The sequence below is a fragment of the Labrus mixtus genome, chromosome 11 (assembly GCF_963584025.1).
Source record: "Labrus mixtus chromosome 11, fLabMix1.1, whole genome shotgun sequence".
In the NCBI taxonomy this organism is placed as follows: Eukaryota; Metazoa; Chordata; class Actinopteri; order Labriformes; family Labridae; genus Labrus; species Labrus mixtus.
This window is the reverse complement of record NC_083622.1, coordinates 24,672,268-24,696,184: the sequence shown is the minus strand read 5'-3', so window position 1 is coordinate 24,696,184 and position 23,917 is coordinate 24,672,268. Positions and strand designations below refer to the sequence as shown.

Here is a 23,917-nt window from a genome sequence, read left to right as displayed (position 1 = left end):
CACACACACACACACACACACACACACACACACACACACACACACACACACACACACACACACACACACACACACACACACACACACACACACACACACACACAATAAACAAATCTGAACCTTCCCACAAACACACCTTTACTTTAAATACACACACAATTGTGCGGCCCACAGATGTTCCCACACATTGAGGCCGACAGATTGGGCATTGACAGCATTCCACTCTGCTTTTCCGTTTACAGTGGAAAAATCTGGCCTCTGACCCCGGAGTATTTCCAACACTGAGGGCGGAGGCCGCCAAGGAATGCCATGTTTCAGCAGAGTGAGAGGAGGAATGATGGATCCATGCCCATCATTTAAGTGCCGGGTGTTTGTAGTTTTGCTTTCCTTCCCCTTCTTGTCTTCCTTTATGCCACAAGAATGGCTGCTTCTAGCATATATTATGGAAAGTTCTTCACTCAATTGGTAAATATATTGGCACATGGAAGCTGAAAACCTACACTTGTCAATATGGTGATTTCATTTCTGAACTCTGTACTAACCATTATCCTCATATAAACCATGAATCACGGAGCGCTGGTTTAGCTCAGTTCATAGAAGCTCATGGAATGGAATAGAAAGCCTTTATTGTCATTATACAATGTTACAACAAAATTAGAAATGCTTCTCCTCACAGTGCACAGACATTCAGCCATCCACAGCTATAAAGAACTTGCATTCAAGTAAGAGGGACGATGTATATTTAGAAAAAAATCACAGCAGAAAATGTATATTGCACAGTAAAAAAAGTAGCTTGCCACAAGTAAAGAATATAAATATATGTGAATGGACCTGCCCTCCCCGCACTATTACCCAGATGTAAACAAGCCCAGTGAGCGGATAGCATCTTGTAGGAGCAGCAGTAGTACCTTGATCATGAAAATTAAAGTGTATGCAGACTAAGTCAGGTTAAACTGGCATATGGACTGGAGAAACCAATAAAGCATAGGCAGGTGGATGTTAACCTGCTGGGAGGACCGAAGGCTGGCACATTTGATCATTTAAGAAATCAGTCACTTCCCTTGCCATTTCCAACCCTGGCACCATGTTTCTTTCTCACCCTTTACTGTCTATGTTCAATCTTTCTATCTGATAAAAGCACATATTGCCACCCCTCAATGCAGATGCATACGCACCGGGGAAATGATTGAAAACTGTCACTGTTTCAAAATCCGCCTACTTTGCCGATTTCTTTCAGCTTCTGGCGCACACTAGCATTATCAGTGAGAGTATGCAACATTTACATCCTAAAGCCTATTATTGATAAGGATAATGATAATGTTGACTGTTCTTAACAGACGAAGGAAATACTGTCTATACTGTCTGTGTCATTACTGCATCTCAGCTTCCTTGTTACTTGTTTCTGCCCAGATTTATTTAAAACAGGTCACATGATTTCTACAGGCTGTGAGCAGCCTGAGCTCATCATTCAAATTATACTTCAGTACATTACACTTGATACTGGCAGCATTCACAAAATGTTTTTTTTGATAAGGAGGTGTCACAGCTTTGAAGTCTGGCTGACTCAACTTGAGGCAAAGTCACACATCGAGAGAGAGAGAGAGAGAGAGAGAGAGAGAGAGAGAGAGAGACAGAGAGACAGAGAGAGAGAGAGAGAGACAGAGAGAGAGAGAGAGAGACACAGAGAGAGAGAGAGACAGAGAGAAAGAGAGAGAGACACAGAGAGAGAGAGAGACAGAGAGAGAGAGACAGAGAGACAGAGAGAGAGAGAGAGAGAGACAGAGAGAGAGAGAGAGACACAGAGAGAGAGAGAGACAGAGAGAGAGAGACACAGAGAGAGAGAGACAGAGAGAGAGAGAGAGAGAGAGAGAGAGAGAGAGAGACAGAGAGACAGAGAGAGAGAGAGGTGAGGAAAATTGAGATGAGGTGGGGACTGATCAGCATCCCCATCATTAGAGCAAATGTTAATGATCCCTTCGGGGACTCTGTGACTCAGCAGTTTCCAGGAATACATTCACAGGAGAAACAGAAAAAGAATACCAAGGAAAAGTATCATTAAAAAAAAAGAAGACATTTCAGAAAAATGCACGACAGCTGTTCCCCTAAATGAATGTATGTACTCATGTTATATTGTGTCTTTTTATCATTTATATTATATAATGAATGTGAAGCACATAAATATTATTTTTTAATGATCATGATGGAAACAAGAAGGTTAGTTAGAGCTGAAAGGATTACTTAATAGGTTATTGGAAAGAAAAGAAGAAATGCCAAACTTTAGCTTGTTCAAACCTCTTCAATGTAACAGTTTGTTGCTTAAATTTGTCATCCACGGCAGCAAATGAAGAGTCTTTAGGATTTAAACAAAGGAAGACATTTGAAGATATTCTTTGGATCATTAGAAATTGTGATGCACTTTTCACACATTTTGGCATTGTAGAAACTTGTACAGTGACAGATAAATCGGTAAGTTATCAAATAAAATGTTATGTTCTGCCCTAGCGTTAGAGATAACTGATTAAAAAAAGACGTGCAAAATGTTTTATGCTTACAATACATTCTAGGGTACATCTTGATTAAGAACAGCATGTTACTTCATGCATCTGGGCTTCATCTCCAAATCTGATACTACAAAAATGTAGAAATCTAGAAAACATTACAACAAAGAGTAACAGAGAGTAAAAAAAAGTTAGACTTGTGTGACTTGACACGGATACTGGCGCTTACTGGCGGATACTTGTCTCACACCATGCACTATTTTAAGAATCTTACTTCATCATGTGTGAATGAGTATCCATCTGATGTGCTACACTGTTACAGGACACTGTGCACAGAACTCCTCAATGCTTCACTTGGATTTTTTTGGACTCAAGTTAAAGAGAAGTTTGAGGTAAAAACCTAAATAAATGGAGGGATGACAGATGGAAAACGTGTGACAGACAAAAAGATAAACACTCATATGCAGTCCAAGACACTGAGATAGACAGACCAATGGAGAGATAATGAAACACAGACATGGTGTGGGGATCCTGCCATACCAGAGAGCCCAGTGAGCTACAGGACATCCAGTCCAAGTACAGTAAATCCAGCAAAATCTGGCAACCCAGTGATCAAAATCAGTGTTCCCACACTAGAAGGACTTCGGCAGCTTTGGGTACACAGTGTCCGAGTTAGAACATAACTGCGCTCTCTATGGCACCACTGAGGACAGACTGTCACGATCCTGGGCTGAGAAAATTAATGGATATACAAGCTAACTGCCTCGCATTTAAGGCTTCTTATAGGTTTCTACATCGCACGACATGGATTACACAGGACAAGCTCCTAGTATTTCCTTAAGACTAGCATGGCTGTAGTAGCTGCTTTTCAGCCCTTTGGCTGTGTGTGGAAAGATGTTTGGAGCTTTAGAATGACATTAAACACAAATTATATAAGTGATATTTGTATTTCAAACCCTGAGCAGAACCAGGAAGTTAGTTTTTTTTTTGGATGGCAGCCTCCTGTCATTGGATGTTCCTCATGATTATGCAGCTTTTACACAAACCCAATTCATGCATTATTATAAAGTTCTGTGTGTTTCACAAGGACTGTATAAAAAGTGGACGTAGTCTCAGTAACATTACCCATACGCTTCTAAAGATCAACTGGTGAAGCCCAATATGGCGGTCACCATATTAGGAATGTTGAGTTCAACCACAGAGACAAAAAAAGTTTGAATATGGGCTTAGTTGGGGTTGCCTTGGCCTTTTCAAGTGGACACTTGATGAACTGAAATTTTTGTTGCATTTTCAGAAACTGGTGTTCAGCTCATGGTGTTCCATTGTTGGTAAGATTCAGAAAAGCAGTTTAAATGTTAAGTTTGGCGTGAGCTACTGTACATTTTGTAAAATCTTTTGCCGCATGATATGAAAAGGATGTAGGTTTACATTATTTTAAAACCGTCCCTCACTCTGATCAATTATTTTCAATTATTTCCCCTTTAAACATGTAAAGCCATGAAGAAAAGCTGGTGAGAGGAGTGGGGAAAGGGTAAAATAGAGACAGACAGGAAGGAGAGGAGAGCGGAGGAAAGTGAGGTAATTGGGAATCATGTGGCCATGTTACACAGTGTACCCGGAGATTCCTGACAGCCCCGCTCTGCGTCCTCACGCCTCCAGCAAGGAGGCCAAGTAGTGAGGTAAGGAGGAACAGAGGGACACGAGTATGAGAGTCTGTCAGAAAGCGCCCGGAGGTCGGAAAATTCAGTAAACTAAACAGAGAAACTTCTCAGCAGCAAGCTGGCAAAGAGAGCTGCAAGGGAGAGGGCAGATAGAGACACACAGAAAAAAAAAGAAACTGGACCAGAACAAAGCACATGTGGTTGAAATGATGTAGGTTAGAGCAATAATTTACCTGCCCACTTTCCCACTTGACAGACCTCTAAACAGATCACCCACTACTCCTCATATCTTAACCACTCGAGGGAGGAGTACATGTTTGCGAGTAAATTGTGTTTTAGTGGTCTGCATGCCTCTGGACCCCAAAGCACATGGGTGTGATGAGACGTGTCTGCAGGAGGGTCTTTTTTTTTTCTCTCTCAGTGGAAAGGTGCTGAATTGAATTTCCACTAAAGAACAACCACAATGAGACACATTTTCCATTGCTATCAACAATGGATAGACACTGCCAATGCTGTAAATAGTTTACAGAGCTCACAAAGACAAACACACAAACACACATGCATGTCGAAAACAAATAGATCCTTATGCATGGGTGGATGCACAGCACGCTCACACAAGTTCACATGAGAGTGTATACTGTGTGGAAATGGTAAACAAAATGTATTCAACTTTCCACAGCTCTTCGTCATTGCAATAGTTTGATGGTCGATGCAAAACAGACCAGTAAATACTGTGTTTCTTTGCTTTATCCTTCTGACAGTCTAAATGTATAGTATAGTTTTGTTTTCAGTTCATTCAGAGCAGATTTATGGCAAAGCTCAACAAATGACATATGTATGGATCATTTCTAACTCCGCAAAGGATTTTATTCTATAATATGACAGAAGCCCTTAAGTTCATGAGGTTGCTTTAAAACTGGTCAAACAATTTAAATACATGGAAAGGTATTAAAGGCACATTGGGTAGGGGCAGGGCATTAAAGAACAATACAAAGAGTGCAAGCCCACAGACTTACTCCATGTCACTTTTATTTATTTATTTTGTGGCATGGAGTAAGAAAGAGACTTGCTTTCTTAATGTTTACAAAAATCTCAAGTTTCATAAACACACGCCTCTGTATGACCAGGAGGAGGAGCTAGAAATATCATACTGAAAGTACAATGTTTGTAAAAAAATATACTCATATTGAGGTTTATTTGAGCAGACACATTTAGGTTAGGAAGACAAAAGACATTCATTCTTGCTCTTGAACGTTACCGGCAAAACCTCAGAAAAAGGTTGCTTTGATCGTGGGCCATAACTGTAAGTAATGATAAACACAGTAGATCTTAATAGAGATAAAATAGCTTTTGTTTTGCAGTCCCTTTAACTGACCCCAGTCACACTAATACAAATATTACTTTGTCTCATATCTTTATGATCACAAAATAATGTGATCTCCAACTCATCTGCAATGCCTTCATACCCCCCTCCACTTCCTGGTCCAACACTGCACTCTCAACAGGACCATCTGGGAATTCAAAATCCAACAGCATTCCCATCCCGTGTAGCTTACCCAGCCTAATAAAATGTTGTTTTTTTGTAAATATTAATTAGAGCAGTCTGCTTTACTCACACAGAGTCAAAGTTATATCACAGCCAGTAATTCAATGCAGAGCTCAAAACCACTTAGTTTGACATTAATCTTTGACCTATTTACTGTATGAACTCACATTTACCACAAGTGTTGAATTTATGTTGCTGCCTGTAATTCAAGCCTATGAGACATTCCCACAGAAAAGAAAAAAAAAAAACATTCTCACTGCTGAAGCTTAGAAAGAAACGTAACCTTTCAAGTCTTGGTCCAACATTAGAGCGTCATTTCTGTATAGATGGTTACCCAAAGCTACAACTTCTGAACTCTTAAAGCTTTTCCTGGATACCCAACAGTTATCAATTCATCAAGTGATTTATGAGCTGACGTTGAAAAACACAGCAGGTCGTATTAGAGTCATGAATTTTGGCAGTTTGTGATCTCTTACCATAACAGCCATAACCAGAACAGGCCAGGATCACAGCCAGTGGAGTATTTATGAGAAATAGTCCGCCCTCACATTACTGTAAGCTGGTATGTTACTGTAAACCCTGCATTGGCCAACCCCATGTGAAGATCATTAAAAGTGATGATGGAGGGACGTCGACTTCCAGGAATAGACAGTCTGGTCACTAAATCTTTCTTAAAAAATCAAGTCACTAATGTTAACAGGCTGGGAGAAGTGCAGCCATGTGTGCACACAAACACACACTGTTTGCTCGTCCACTCTTCACCTTTTTCTTTTCAGACAAAGGCACAAAACTTTTGAGCAGACATGAACTTTACAGCACGGTGCAAACACATGAAAGCAAACAACATTTCTCCCATGAGCAAAACATGGGGTAGATGTACAGCATGACCATTCATCAATGCTTATGTCCAACCACACAGTTTACCACTAAACCACTGATTTACAATATCCCAATACTGCATCCTCAAAACACAAGTATTTAAAAGTCATACAGGTCTCAGTTATCAAAATAACATTTAGAAAAGTTGTGATACCAGCCTCAAATAAGGAATTAAGTGCAGAACAGATACCTTGAGCGTGCAGTCAATTGACCACATTCACAAATAGCCTTCTTCCTCTGACTTCATGCTCAAATTCTGTTTGAATGTAACGCTGTTGGATTACAAGTTGTAAGTTGTATACATTCTTGGTTTGACACAATATGTAATAATTTTAACTCAACTAGATAGCTCAGAATCTGTAAAAACTGTGAGCAGTAAAAGACTGGAGGGGAATCTAGGTATCATTTGAATTTAAATGACATATCTGATAAACCATTAGCTACGTCAGACAGCAGCTAACATTAGCATTAAGCTACTAAGTAGCTTACTTTTCCTTCAGCTAAGAAGTAGCTAAAGCTTTAATTGTTTTTTGTTTTGAACAATTTAATTGGAAAGCCCGTAACATCATATGAGCCAGAAGGCCTGGACAATTTATGAAAAAAGGGGATGTGCGAAAAAATGGCTAATTATTGAGATATAAATATGAAGAGTAATAAATAAAAACTATAATTCTATGTCTACTATCTTTAACTGTTTTATATTATGCCTGCTTGGAACATGTCTCTCCTGAATCCAATATAAATAAAAAATGTTCACCATGTGAGCACTAATTGAGGCTAGCTGCTAGCTAGCTTGAGCTTTAGCTGACCGTATTAAAATGCTATGAAAGCATGACCATTATACCCAGTTATCTCTTCCATCTGTAAAATCTATGTATGGAAAATAAGAAAGAATTGTTTGGTTACAATAATTTATTGTTTATTGTTTATTATTTATTGCGATAGACTCAGACATTTGTGATGCTAAGCCTTATTAGCAGCGGAAGTTGGCTCTATCCTAAAGCTAGCTATTAGATGAGGTAACCAGCAAGTCATCAAATACAATGCTTAAGTTGAAATGTGGCCTGTGTTCCTAATGAGTGATTGTCTTTTCAGTTACTGATCAACTTTGAAATGATGATGATTTGTAAGAAATACTACATTTATACAACTGAAAAACTGGAGAACAGCAGAACAAAATTCAAACCTCACACCCTGGGTGTGACATCAGAGGAAAACGGCCGCCATGTGAATATGTTAAACATACTGATTCAATATCACAACAACTTCACAACAACAAAAACATCTGGTTTCAGGGGAATTATCCTGTAATGATTATAAATAACAGTAAGGTGCTTGCAGAAAGTGTAATGTCATAAATCAGAGAAAAGATCTTTTTCCACAATGTTAGATTCTACCTTATACTGATCTTGGAGAGGTAATAAGGATCAGCCAATAACCAAGTCTAGGTATCAGAATCAGTACAGGGAATGCATTTGATCATCTTGAGAAAAAAGTTAATCAGCCGATGTTTTGTATCCTGTTTATTTAAAGGGATCAGTATCGGGCATGGACTCCAAAGACTATGTTTTGTACCCAATGCAGCCAAACCACATTATAACGTGTAGTAAAATATTAAACCCACAAACTGCAGGGAAAAAAACAGTTGCTCCGAAAATACGCCTACAGTTCATTTTTGTGTTGTTTGACTTACATATATGTTAGAGGAGGGCTCTCCTGGAGGCAGGGATCCTGGACTGAGGACAGGAGAGCTGGCTGGACTGCAGAGCTCTGGGAAGGGGTTCGGGATGGCTGGGAGAGACGATGTCCTCAACTGCTGCTCCTCCTCCTGTAACCTCCTGGACAGACAAACATTTGTGGTATGGTCAAACATACTTTATAGCACACGTCTGAGGTCGTGACCTGGAACAGCCTCATAAAAAGTGAACAGGAGAATGCTGAAATAAGAGCCGCTGACACATGTGAAATATGTGCTGGAAAAATGAGAGCTGGAATGAATAAAGCATTGCTGTACAGTATCTATGCTCATGTCTGTTTCTATCTGATCTAGCCATAATGAACTGTATCCCAGCAAGTGGAATTCACAGACCCCTGCAGCCTGCTGGCTAATTTTCTGCAATATTAATCAGGCATCAATATTGAATCAAGACATCACTTTAAAGCAGCTTTTAAATAAGGCACATATACTATAAAGCCTAGGAGAGGAACAGCGATCTGACAGATGATCATGAACTTTTCAGAATTCAGTTATTTAAGAAGAAAAAAAAAAAGGGCAGGTCAGTTAGTGAAATCCTAGCTGGGGCTCTCTCTGAGAGAATCACTGGTGAAGACTCTCTTTCTTTCTCTATCAAACTCTCTCTGTAGAGCCCAGCAAGTTCAAAAGAGAGCGGGCCTTTTGATGTTCTCCCATCTGAGCTTGAGAACAGGGTTATAGAGAGGTCAGGCCAGAATAATAAGATCTTCAGGGCCTGAGTCTTTGTGTGTGAGTGTATGTGTGTGAGTATGTGTGTGAGTGTATGTGTGTGTGTCTGTGTGTGTTTGAGACAGAAAGCGTGTAAGACAGAGCGCCCCACTACCTGATCATGCTCTTCTCTGTTTCTGTAAATTCCTTCTGAAGCAGAAAATGAGAGCTGACACCTGCTCTGCACTGCGTGTATGCGACCATACTTTTACCTGTCTCTGCATTGTGTGAGTTAGCACACCTTCTTCTTTCTGATTGCACGCATTGACAGCCGAGGGAGATTACTGGATGCTCTGCCTCTAATAGAGAGAAACATTCGCACTTGGTACTAAAACAATGGGAGTTTTTTACCTTTTTCCTCCTGCTGGTGCAGTTTGAGACAAAAAGGGAGTGACAGGGAGGAACGGGTCATTCAAGGGCTACTGATAGGGAGTGGGGAGGAGACGTTATGCCCAATTATCAAGAGGGTGTGGATGGATGACAGTGTATAGTGAGAGGATTCTTTTTCAGCAGAGACAGGAGGAAGGACTGGAGCTCTCTGTGTGTGTGAGGCTTTGAATGTTCAAATGTATGAGGCTGGAAGTAGTTAGCTTAAAGCTTGTTGCCATACTGTAGGGTCTATAGAAACTGTACAAGAGCAACTTAAAACATGCTGTGTTTACCCTTTTAGTAGAGTGGCTTTAAACTAAAGATGACTTTAATTTCACTGGAAAAAAAATGTTCATTTGTTCGGTTGCAAAAGAGTCAACTGGCGATCTTGTTCCCTTGGGGAAGCATTAATGCTGGTTATCTCACTCTTGGAACAGCACTCTTACAATGAACTATGAACCTTGGGGGCCACAAATATGTTTATGTCTTGGACTGTATTTAGAAAAATGGACAAATTCAATTCAATCCCATGAAGACATTTCTTGAAATGTGTATTCTTTCTAATGACAACTAGGAAAATTACTTCTTATTTCTACTTCTCAGTTGATTTATTACCTCAGTGTATATTTTCTTAATGAGGTTATAGTTTTAAACAGTAGTTTTGAGTTTTCATCAGCACAGCATGAGGCCTAATATGTAAATAATGGTTCTATTTAGAATAAAACCGACAACAAAGCTGGGTATGATTTAAGATGCTTCTACCTGTGATTCAAGGATATAGACTTATAGGAGCATAGCAACCCTGTGTCAGAATACAGTCACTTTGTTTCCCAAAAGAAGAAGAAGATTGTTAAGGCACAAAGGGGTGAACTCAACCGGTGGGTGACGTTATAGTGGTTCTGTCCTCTTTTACATTGATTTCCATGCTAACTGGTCAGATATCCTTTCTCTGCCTTACAAACTGTCTCAGCTGCTGGAGTGGTTAAAGTAATGTCAAAATGTAAAACAACACTTGCCTGACAGCGTGGATGTGCATAGGCTGTGACCGTCGGAGTCCACTTTGTGGCGAGTCGGAGGACGATGGGGAGGATGAGGGCGGCTCTGGGGAGGCGTGGCTTAGAATATGCGTGTGCTGACCCTGCCGAGGCTGGTTGTGTTGTTGATGATGGTGGTGGTGGTGGTGTTGGTTTGAAGAAGAGGTCTGTCCATTTTGCAGTAGTGGGGTAGAAGCTGTCTGCTGACCACTGCAAGTGGAGTACAGGCTCTCCAGTGAAGAGTTCATATCATTAACCAGGGCCTCTAAATCGACATCATCCTCTAGAGAGAATACAGAAGGAAAGACACACATCACAGACTGTTTTTTTTTTTTTTTTAATAAGTTAGTGGTGAAAGTATTGGTTTTCAACGCTGCTGAGGAGGAGGAGAGAAAATGTAGTGCGGAGCAGGAAACACATCACTGAAGCTGGAAATAAACTCCTATGAAACACAATCAAAGAAAAATGTCCTTTAAGTCTGCTGCTTTAGTTATAAACACTTGAGGCATACAAAAATCTGAAGTCTCTGGATAATGTAGGGACTTTCCCCTTTTCTATGTCAGTGTTTCTACCAATTCATTGTGGCCAGGATTTCAACCTGTGACCTCACTTTGCACCAGCTTAATTCTAAGTAATACTAAACAAGAAGAAAAAATGCAGGCATGCACAAAACACACACACACACACACACACACACACACGTAACCAGTTTCGCCAAAGTGCTCAATCAGCATGACTATCTTGACGACTTGCATTCCCTGTGAGCCAAATCTGCAGGGATAACAGGTACGAGTACAAACCTGCCTGTGACACAGTTCAACTCTTACCTCTGTGGTTCACAGCGAAGGCAGCGTGCTGTAAGAATCTGCTCTGAATTCACAATATGTATCAAATATTCTGCTTTTAAAAGGTCTTTAAAGGAAAGAGGTGGAATTCTTTGCAGACAGGGGAGTCTATCCTCAAAGCTGCCGTGAAAAACCTCCAGGCACATTTAAATTCATGAAGTGAATTTTTCAACTGACTCCAGCAGCATGTTGAATCAAAGTTTGAAGCCGGCTCGATTGAAGGGCAGGCCCCGCTCCCTTAATTGCTTCATGCTGTGAAAGTTTTATCATCAGGGTGAAGCGGGTGCCTAACTTTGCTCTTTTTAAATCACAATCTGCAGCAGTGACTCATCGTATGATTAATAATTCCTCATTATGAAAGGGGAATCTATCTCACGAATTCATCATTAAAGCTCTGTTTCCAGGTCCCTCAACTGTACTGTAGGACACAAAATCACCACAAGGGGGAGACAAGTTCTACTTGTGCAGGCTGAAGGCTCACAGATGTGCAGAGTTCATGTGAGGGGACCCCACATATATGTTAGGACACAACATTTAAATAACATTAATACGATTTGTTATCAGATATGGCCAAGGTTACAGTCATATTTCTTTTAATTGACAGAAAACGATTGGATATGTAAACGTATTTCTATCTTGTGTTTCTATTTCTAACAATGTACTGAAGTATAAAATCAACTGTTCAATATTTTTGGCCAATTTGCAACATTAAAACTATGTTTCAGCACTGTTTTAGTTATGTTCCCCTTCATTATCATACCAGATATGCCCCTTTTAACTTATTTTGCTGTGTTTTTATAATTATGAAAGAAGAAGTCAAATCAATCTGAAAAAAACTCAGAGATCAGATCAGAGCTGTACAATTGAAGAAAATGAATGTATAAAACTAGCATAAAAAGCTCTAATTCTTAATTTTAATCATGCATTTAGCTGTCACAACTGCAGGGCTTAAAACGTGTCATGTCCTGTATGACTCATGTAGTTTCCTACAGCTCAGGGTACAGGACAGCTGACAGCTGGATCATGAGAGGTTGTGCGAGGGTCACACAACTCTAAAGCAGCGAAAAGTCCCGCTGCTCAGCAGAAAGCAGACACTGGAAAACAGCAGTCTGACTGATGGAAAGTTTAAAAGTACTGGCTTAAAACTGAGCCTTGATGGGAATGAGTTTATTGGGGAGATTTTTCAGATTTTCATGATAAGAAAATTGTTACAGAGGGATCTACAAAATAAGTAGTAGCGTTAGGATGGCAGGTTAATAAACACCTCCTTCCCTGGATGCAGTAACATGAATTTGTCTCCAGCCCTCATGCTAAAAGCTACGTGCCAAAACCAAAGTGAGGCGCTCTTCCAGAAAACGTGTCAGGTAGCTGTATCACCGGTGACACTGAATCACAGGTGGTTAATCTGTAGGTATTAATAGTGACAGGTAAGCTGGAGCAGCTACTTATAGATATCCTGGAGAGCTAAAGAGTTATATAGCACAGGACACAGGATGCATACAAGGCCATACACAACAAGGCCATACACAAGGCAAGAGAAAGGGCAAAACAACTCTTAACACAGGAGGGAACACCATTATTAGTCTTAAGGGTGAGTGCTTATAAATTTTTTTTTATAAAAAATAACTTTTTAAGGATAAAAATATCTTCTGGTAAAACAGAAACTACATCAAAAGTGAGCAAAATATTCTTCAAAGCACTTTACCTCAACTCTATCATCTGCTCATCATCCATCATTCTCACTCGGTGAGACATGTGCCCTCAAGCTAGGGAGAGAAAATACATTTCCTCATGATTCTGACCTAGTTTGGCCTCACGAGGAGAATGACAGATTTGTTTTCATACAAAGAAACAACACAACCCACAGACGTAGGGTTTTTGCGTCATTATTAGTCATGGCCTCCAATCACCTTTGCATGTCACAATCAGGCAAACAAAGGCCTGCGTCAGGCACACGGGTGTAAGGCAGACGGCTTGATGACACAGACTGCATGCAGGCAGGCACGCACACACAGGATTTAGCCCAGGAAGATTTGGACCAGGAAGAAAACCGACTTGTCTTGAGGTAAAGAAAACAGAAGCTATGCCAGATGACTTAGCCTTGGCAGGATGACATGACATTATTCCTGTCCATCAAAAGCTCAAGAGGACACATCATGCAACAACATATAGCATGTATTAATTAAATCCTCTCAGGCAGCAGGGAGCATAACGAGCTATAGATGGATCTGTGGACGGTGATGATATGAACTAACACTATGGATATTAACTGTACATTTTAAAAGATCAAACTCATCTGAGCTTTATTCAAGTTAGCATGTACGTATGCCTGCATGATTTGAGAAATACTATGCAAAGTGCATAACATCATCAAGAGCTATACGTTGCTGCGTTTCTTCATGTTTTACACAACAGCTGTTTGCAACATATTTGTCCTAAAATCCAAAATAAATTCCAAAAAGCTGATTCTTATTTTCACCACTAAATTGGCATCAACTAATCTAAGGGCAGCTGATCTAGCTTGATGGGTAAAATGTTATCCATCCAATAGGTTAAATGTTAGCATACTCAGGTAGAACGCATTTCTTGTTGAATGAATGAATGAATGTTTTTTTATTTTGGTCATTCATTAAAGAATAACAAGAGTCAAAAAATATTTGTGTAAATAGTCCACTTACAGAAACAGAAACAAAAAACTTTACATGCTTACACTTCTCCATTTCACCCAATGAAATTCAAACAATCAATAACCAAAAAAGGAATAGGCTGAAGCCCAAGGCTTATTAATGTCTATCCTGTAAAATCCTTCATATAAGTCAGAACATAAGCAATCCAACAAAAATATAACAAAAACGAAAGCAGATAAACTCTAAAGCATTTCTTAATTATTCATCATTTCACGTTGTAATCATTCATTCATTTGCACAATGAAACAAGGATTCTTTTGTCAAAACAGTTGTAATATTTGTTTTCTTCTTAACACAGAATCATTTTTCTTCATACCTTTTTGATGATTTTTATATTATTTTATGCTCATATTGCGATTATGTTGAAAATATGAATAATTACACAGACCTTTTGCATGTAGCATTCATCTGAATCTGGGAACTTGCACTCCAACCCGGTGCAAAAAAAAAAGTCTACAGAACAAACTAAAGATAAAGTATATTACCAACGGCTCAAATCTTAGACACAGTACAATCTATTTGTTGCTCCATTGACCATAAAGAGTAATATCTGATGTGCATCATAGAGGCTGGGGGTTTTGGTATTTCGGACTCTGCAGAATAAAATGTGTACATGGGTATAAAAAAGGTTATTCTCATAATCAGAGCTTTTAATATAATATGCAACATTCACTCCAGTAGATGTCGCACTTTAGCACCAGTCTCTCCTAAATATGATTTGGTTCTTATTTCTTTGGTTCTAAGTATTTTCTTCAGTTTCAAAATAAGCTGGTTCTCCTACAAAAATACTCATGCAACAGCACTTTGCTATGCTATGGCTCTAAAACAGCAGCCTTAAGTGGGCGGAGCCATCTCTTTTCTTGACGTGATAGCAGGGCTAACAGTTAACATAGAGGGGTTAACATAAACAAAATAAAATAAAACATGCTTGAGCCACTGAGTACCACATAAACAAGCCGGAGGAAGCACTGTCCCATCAGTGTAAACACAGAGCGCAGAACCACAACTCATAGGGATATTGACTTCACTCTCTTTCTAGGAGGTCATTACTCAATGATGTATTTAGTGAGTGTGATATATTGTGTGCCATAATAATGTTCAAAATGTTGCATAATATATTAAGCTTTTTTTAAGCTGTTTAACACATGAACGCAAACATAGGAAACAAACCCTACATTAACACTCCTTTTTTACAAATCCTTTTTTTAAGGTGAGTGATTATCCTGAATCCAATCATCTTAGGTTGTTTGGTTAATACTGTGCTAAACAGGATTATCTCTAAGTAACCCCTTTTACTATTAAAAAATATTACATTTATTTCTTCATCAATTGAGCCTTTTGTAGTCATTATTATTTTTTTATATAATACTTGTTTTGCCCGAACATCTTCCCTTTATCTCTCCATCTGTTCTTTTAATAGTCTCTCGAACTCCACTGCAGAAGTCATAACCCAAGAAGAAAACTCAGTTGGGTCAAAAGATAACACTGGCAGTATTGTATTGCCTCATTGTTTAATTTCTCCCATGGCTTGAGTTCAATCAAGCCCCCACTCCCCCTGCCCCTAAGAACCTAGAACTTGTTAGATTAGGGGTAAAAATAGCCCCTGCTTCCTCTTTTCTCTGAACCACACTAAATGAAGTATTGACCAACGGTTCAACTACTTCATTCTGATAGGAGTCTGCATGAAAGCTGTTTTGAATGTCTCTGATCATTGGAAAGCCAAAACAAAACCATTGTAAAGAAGAACGATCCATATGGCTCTCTGTTTGTTTTTTAAACTCAGGAATGTAGGCCATGCATTTCTTATTCATTCCTGCTGGTGAAAAAAAAAAAGAGGCAGGGCAACAATCCTGTAGAAAAGGGGACTGTAGGTATACAGTACATGACTTGAACACACACACACACACACACACACACACACACACACACACACACACACACACACACACACACACACACACACACACACACACACACACACACACACACACACACACACACACACACACACACACACACACACACACACACACACACACACACACACACACACACACACACACACACACACACACACACACACACACACACACACACACACACACACACACACACACACACACACACACACACACACACACACACACACACACACACACACACACACACACACACACACACAGAAGACTGACAAGGGGGATAAATACAAGCCCAGCAGAGGGGTTTCCATTCACAGGGATCAGTGGGGGGATAGACAGAGCAAGTCTAAACTGTAAAGCGTGGCTCTGCAGTGGGGAGCACAATAGTAGTGGTGACAGCAAAACACACCCACCGAGGGCCAAGCCTCCTGATTGGGGAGGAGGGACAGTGCGTGAATTTTAGTGGGAAACAGAAGGGAGGGAGGGAAAACAGAGATGAACATGGAGAGCAGGGATTGGGAGTAAATAGAGGGACAGGGAGACAGAAACTCATTTGGGGGGAACTTTGGAACAGGAACAAGAAAAGGGAAAAAGGAGAGTGTGGGTTCTAACAGGGTGAGCAGGACCGAGAGATCCGGTGATTTTACTTCACACAATGTCTAATTTCACTTAATGGAGTAAGAAGCAGTTTTTGCCTTTTTAAATAAATAAGTAAAAATGTAACTTCTCGAACATCATTATGCGTTTAAATATATTATGTATATATTATATTTGGCTCAATGCATTCCAAATACATACAAAATTAATGATATTCACATATGAATCAACTTACTATGACAATGCTAAATTTGCTTCATTACATTAATCTAAATACTAAAATACTAACCTGTTAATATTAAAATTGTGAGCACTTTTGAAGGCAGATGTTAGCATTAAGCATTAACCATAATGGTTTTAGCTTCAAATAGCAGCTAGCATGGCTAAAGTTTGTCGTTGTTGTGCAGAAGATGGATATTCATCATGAGTCTGGTTTTGCTCAAGCCTGCCACTCTCTCCATGTATTTGTGCTCATCATATGTCACTCTCCCTCTAAAAAGGCATTAATGGAATGAGTGTTGGTGGGAATGCAGGGCCAAACCTTCAGAAACTGAACTGCGATGGCATCATTGATGGGATTTTTGCCTTGCAGGTGCATGCCCATCTGAGTGAGCCCCCCCCCCCCCCCCCCTTATATACTGCAGAAACACAAATGTACATATGTTGGACACATTATGGTAAATGGTAAATGGACTTGTATAGCGCATTTCTAGACTTCTGATTACTCAAAGTGCTTTTACACCGCATGTCACACCTACCCATTCACACACTGACGGCAGAGAGAGATTGCTATGTAAAATAACTATCAGCATTAGCTAGCCATTCACAAGCATTTATATGCAGCTGACGAAGCAGTGGGAGCAACTTGGGGTGTCTTACCCAAGGACACATCGGCCACGTAGCTGCAGGAGTTGAAATCAAACCCCGAACCCTCCGGTTGAGAGACGACCGACTACCAACTGAGCCTCAGCCGCCCCCATTATAAATGTCAAAGAACAGTTTGTTATGACATGGGAACAAATGCTAACTGTTGCAATCACACACGCTTCCACCGTACATAAAAACAAAGAATGGCAGTGTATTTAAAAAAAAAGAAGAAAAATCACACTGTATTAAAGCGTTGCACTTGCAGCAAACGTTTGTCACCATTAGACCTACCCAAAACTGGAATATGACTACAAAATAGAAGCAAGAAATGCTATACATCCTCACTGCATCTATGAGACAATTAATTCTGAAGTCACTCTGGTGCGTGTCTGAGAAAAACAACAAGCAGTGCAAGCCTGTGACATCGCATCTGTGAGAGACTGTAGAGCACTCACGTATGTGTCATGCCCCGGCTCAGGACAATGTGTCCTCAAGATTCTCATAGTTATTTAAAGAAAGACCTCCACTGGGCCATTCATATCAAACTTTCTAAAACCCTCAACTTCACAGTAAATTAATATGTGCAAGGCAAAATCCACGGCTTACATGTTGGGAGTATCCTGTGGAGCAACTTCTATTTCTAGACGTCAAATATTGCCTTGCAAATGCCCCGATAAGCCGCTCAATCGCATCTCATTCCAAGCATATGAAATAATGGCAGGTCATGTTCCAACAAAGCTGTACTGTTCCCCCTAAAGTTAATAGGTTTATGACTGTTCTAGCTTCGTAGCAATTCTTGCAAGTAGCTGGTGGCTCTATTAGGGTCCAAAAGTATTAAAGAGTGGGTTTACTGGAAAACAAGTTCAACTACGTCAGCAAGGATAATCTTCCCACTAATAACACCAGCAGTACTGGGGCATAATGCTAAATCTCTTCTCAGATAACACAGACTTTGTAATATAGCTTGTGACGCTTAGAAATGGTGGCTTGCCGACTACAAATGTTCTCCAATTATTTGTGTAACTCAAAAGAGAGAGAGAGAGAGGGCAGTATACGATCTTTAAATGTCTAAAAAAAAAACAAGGCTCAGGAGTCAGTCTACAAATCCATTTCTGACATAATCTACTGATATTTTTCTTCCAAAACATCATTGATCTGACAATGTAAACAAATTATTCATTAGTTAAAGTCATCTAGATTTGTCTGCCTCTCCGGTCCCTCAGAGATCCCTCCATCCCGGCTGATTTCTGTAAAATGACAATGTCATTTCTGCTCCATTTATTTCTCATGTTGGAGCCAAGCGTTCTAATTCAGTCGCCGAGTCCTTGCAGACTCCCCGCCCTTACCTCCCATGCTGAGCCAATATTGTGCTTAAATCTCATGCTCCGATTGTCAGGGATGAACCCTGTATGGCACAATTAGATAGGCGGCGTAATTATAATGGCACCCTGTGTCCACGCGGATCACACTTTGAACTGCTGAAATGTTTACAGCGGAAGAGACCCAAATATATATTATCCCCCCTCGACCCACCGCCCGACTAGAGGAGGATAATGAGTAGCAAGCCGCTTCACACACTGTACTGGAACTACTAAAACAAACACACAGACACACACACAACACCAGTGTAGTAGTACCAGACTTGGGTCATATCTTTGACCTTCTTGTAAACACGCATGTATGAAAATAAATCATGAATACACTAGAGCTTATGTTATACCAAGTCAATGTAAAATAAGTCCCAAATGTGAGCAATAAAATATGACAATATGATATCACTTTGATATACAGTATAAAGATGTAAAATAATGTATAATTAGTTGGGTTTAAGCATTTCTTCTTTTGTGTCATACATCACCAGTGTCACTTAAGAATATTTGAGTGATTAAATTGGCAAGCATCAGACACACACACATGCACGCGCATGCGCACGCGCACACACACACACACACACACACACACACGTGCACACACACACATCCCACACAGACACTATGTCACATGTCTATTGATGGCTAAGACAGACCTTGATGGTTAGGAGAACTCCGATTGGCTGATTGCTGGAAGCCCGGACCAATGAGATCAGCTGGCCTGTGATTGGAGGTCCGGTCTATATTGTCCTGCTGAGAGAGTGAGAAACAAGGACAACATTATGTCATTCTACTGGGGCTTTTTTTTCTCTTTTTATCACAACCGTCACCTTTTCAGGAACCATAAACACAATTTTTTTAGAAAAGTGCAAGTTATTTGCTTTTAATTCGATGAAAAAAGGCAAGTGTTGTAGCATTTTATCCCATACTATGTTCTTATTCCAATGAACTGTTGTGTATCAGTGGTCAGAGAGCATAAAAGGCAAATCAAAAAATGTCAGTAGTCATTTTGTGGTTTCGTTAAGTGACCAGTACAACACCAGTTCTTTAAACAGAAATGCAATGTTATTTAGATATCAGAAAGTAAAGTAGGTAATAAGTGACCAACGTGAAAGATAGGTCCAAGCCACAGACGGGACAAAGACCACACACAGCAGAGCAAAGGAGTTCTTCTGCTATGGGTGAATAGGTACAAAGCAGCAAGTGCACAAGTTGTGATTGATCTAAAATGTTAAATGTGTGGTACAGGCAGCATATATTTCGTCATTCCTTTATTTTAACTTTTGATTTTAATGTTGTATTGTTTTGCACGACTCTTTCAGTTAAGTAAAGCTTATTCTCTGTTAGTATATAAAAACTGGTCAAAAGAGACAAAACTTGAAGTGAAATGTCCGATAGTTCAAAAACTTAACGTGAATACAAAAACATCTCTTTAAAAGTTACATAAAGTGCAACCGTTTTAAAACCGTGTGTGATGGGTGTGTATCAGAGCACAGAAGATAAACCTTAACCACAATGTCCTCGCTTCACCTGTCTCTCTCCATTATTCTCACAGTCACTGCAAAAGGTCTCAATAAGAAGCAAATCCCAACTAATTTATAAAGTATTTTATTTTCACAGATTTCCAACACCTCTAACTTCAATATAGTTCAATGGTGGGTTACCCATTGTGTGGATGTGTGTGGATGTATGTGTGTATATGGGGGGGGGGGGGGGGGATGTCCTGCTCAGAGCCCGACAGCACAAGTGGGAACAGAACGTCCTGGGGCGGTCCACTGTGCTCAGAGAAAGAAAAAAAACAGAAGTGTGTGTGTGCGTCTGTGTATTGCAGCAGACCTCCTCTGATGCTGTAATAAAAGCTGTTGCCGTTACTTGTTCTGCCTCATTTACAGTACAGTTCTCTGACACACAATACAGGCAGCACCCGGGCTTTTTGTGCGCACATTTTTCTTTCTACTGTACATATTAGTCTACCTCATTTTCCATGATACATTCTTTTTGCCTCACGTCAGTTTAAGTTATCTTTGATGACTCAAGAATCACTAAGCTATGAGCATTGTGATTGCATTATTGAGCATTATTGTCTATAATAATGATGATGTCATTTTAAGACCCACTTGTAGAAAATGTCATTCAATAAAGCAAGTCCAGTCAGACATTGAAAAATGTATGTAAATAAAAATATTATTAATTTTATATCCGCATATATACGCATTTTAAGAGCTCAACTTATGCCTCACATGTTATAGACTTATATATAATACTGATCATAAACTAACTTTACAAAAAGGACATAAAGGGCAGTGCAAATGAACTGACTCACTGTGCTGATAGAAAGTGAAGAAGAATTCCACTCTGAAGTGTCCATTCTTTAATATAAGAGCTCGGCTGCAGAGTTTGGATCGGTACAGTCCATGGTTTTGCCAGCTCTTATTTTCAGTGGAGAAGAAATCGCAGGTGTTCCTCCCTGGAGTCTACTGATTCAAAAACTAAGCCTACACTGGATATAACTGCACACTCAACGTCAATATAGGGTCTTTTCCACCTCCCCCCCCACCAAAAAAAACCTCTTCTATACCAACTAACCCAACCGCATCCAATCATTACATCGCATTGTTCCGTCTTTGTATTGTCTCGAGTTCCAGCCGTCTTTGGTCGCATCGGAAAAAAAAGACTTTCGGAGCTTAATGGGACTAACCTTCTTTTGCAGTAAAAAAAAAAGAAAAGAAAAAGAAGTAAAATAACCACTGCATCACCCCATTTGTTCCCGTGACATGGCAAACCCCATCATCAACTCTCACTGTCTGGGGGTCCAGCTACCAGACTGTGACTGATCCCTACCCAGTCACCCAAACAGCACTGGGACGCTGGTTGGTTGGTGGGATGGTAAAGCACAACGGTAGTGTGTGTGTGTGTGTGTGTATTCAGGACAGGATGGCCATGGTTCAGCTCCAGTGAGCAAAAACGCAGGGAGTCTTTTGGACCATATACTGGTCCTGAATGCAGCTTTGCATGGCTGTCTGGGAGTAAATGAGTTAACACACTAAAAGGACTAAAGGGGCCTTTAAAGTACACCTTGATCTCTTTTGTGGATCTTACCCACAAAAATCCGAATCCCAGACAGCCTTTGAGGCCTCCATAGACAATGGACAGAATGCTAACTTGGGGATTTTATCCTATAGATACTGGCCATTTTGCATAATTCTCAGCCATGCAAATGCAAACTTGGAATAAGGTTTTACTTTTATAGGAGCTTTTAAGGATGAGAGTACAAAGAGGAGAGGGAAACATATATACGTAGACACACTTATTTTCTTTCTATCCACTTTCTTTTATGGCGTTCTTGCTCTCATCCTGTCATAGTATCACACAGAGTCTTTGGATATAGACACAAAAGCATGGGCGCACGCAAGTTGCTTGAGTTCTTAAATTGGGGTCACAACAGGACCGAGGGTAGGCCAAGTTAGACTAGGAGCAAATAAGGGGAGGTGTTAACTGCGAGGGGTTCAGGGTTCAGCTCTTAAAAAGGGGGTCAGTAAAAGGCCAGAGACAAGGTTAAGGCACAGAAAGGACAGGACACGCACACAAGGCTGCAGATCGAATCTTGAACAAAATGGAAAAGACTGAGACGCATGTCAAACTTAAGCCTTTAGAAGAGGTCAGACTGAGGTCAAATGTCGTGACCAGGGATTGTATATGATCCATGCTTTGCACGCTGAGAGGTTGAAAAAGGACAGCTGACAATAAACTAAAGGTTTAATGATTTTTAAAAATGATTCCCACAAAGCTTTAAACATATGGAAATCTTTCTCAATGTTCAAACTTCAGACCATCCTGCTGTGAGCATAGCGCTAACTGACACGGTCCTGTTGCAACATATGTGACAGTAGACAGCCAGAGGAAATCCCTTCTTACATAATTATCCAGAATGAGATCAGGGGGTCACACTAATGTCTGCTCGTCTGCTCTACTGCTACATTTATCTGTTTATACAGTAAAAGCTCAGCTGGAGCTGAAGCTGCTGTCACAGCACAGCTGTTCACTTGACAGTATGGCCTCGGAAATATATTTACTATTGATACATTATAATACCAAGATACTGATTTAAAAAAATAATACATTCATAAATAAATACAAATCTAAGAATCTCACAGCCATTATCAGGACATCACTTGTTTGGATAAATGTGGAAATAGTTACTAGTTTCTTTCATCTATCCTGAAGCACATAATCCAGATATTTTGATGCCTATGGATTCAGAAAACTTTGGATATTTCTGTTCTTAAAAGCTGATATTATGCTGTATGAAGGGAACTTTGATGTTGCATAGGTTTAAAATGTAACTTTGTTCCTTTGCACATTTTTGTGACAAATGTTCCACAAACATATCAAATGAATTACAACATTGAAAGCCCCAAGAAAAATAGATTACATTTTGTGATTTCTAGGAACACTGGGGTGTTATGGGAAACAACACGATGCTTGTTAATGTTTAGCCCCAGATCAAACAATCCAGCTCTCCCAGGCTCTCTCACAGCCAAATCAAACCTCAAATGCTGAACTCTTCTTGTTGTTCCAGATATCCAACATAGATGTGCAGAAGCTGAATACAATGGAGGGCATACAGAACTTTTATACACGACAATATCAGTCAACGGGATTCCTTGAGATCTGCTGACACAGAATCTTTGATCCAATCAAATTGTGTTATTCATGAGGGCCAAGGTAACACCAATATTACCTCATAAAGAGTATCATAGGTTCTGTCATTCTTTCTTGAATCAGCTGTGATCAGCCACATACAGTCCTGATTTACCACGTTAGATTTGCAACCGTTTGCACATACCTTCATTTAACCAGCACTCACTATCATACAACAGAAACAAGATTCAAAACGGAGATATAACCCCTGTGATTTAAGTATGACTGATATCTGACACTTGAATCTGTTCTGAATGGCTGCTGCATTTTAATCTGGGAAAGTCTTCCATAACTGGAATTTCACAGTGAATGGGTTTTCTCATTCAGCAGGTCAAGGAAGATCAGTTATAGCTGACTGCTTTGCAAACAGACGAGTGTATGTGTGTCTGTACATGTGTGTGTGTCAAGAGGGAGAGTGTACATTTTTGGAACGAATGCTGCTGGTAAAAGAACAAAATAAATGCTGTCTCAACCCAGAAAAGA

At 39.9% G+C, this 23,917-nt stretch overlaps 1 protein-coding gene across 6 annotated transcripts in view; it reads right to left on the bottom strand.

Moving 5' to 3' along the window:
• grb10b (growth factor receptor-bound protein 10b) overlaps positions 1-23,917 on the bottom strand; it is a 65,335-nt gene that overhangs the window by 22,727 nt on the left and 18,691 nt on the right. For all 6 annotated transcript variants that reach the window (XM_061051022.1, XM_061051026.1, XM_061051028.1 and 3 more), the window contains exons 3-5: positions 19,390-19,486; positions 10,431-10,731; positions 8,278-8,422 (exon numbers count right to left, since the gene is read on the bottom strand). In XM_061051022.1, coding sequence (XP_060907005.1) covers positions 8,278-8,422; positions 10,431-10,731; positions 19,390-19,486 — 543 coding nt within the window. The remainder of the gene's footprint in view (positions 1-8,277; positions 8,423-10,430; positions 10,732-19,389; positions 19,487-23,917) is intronic.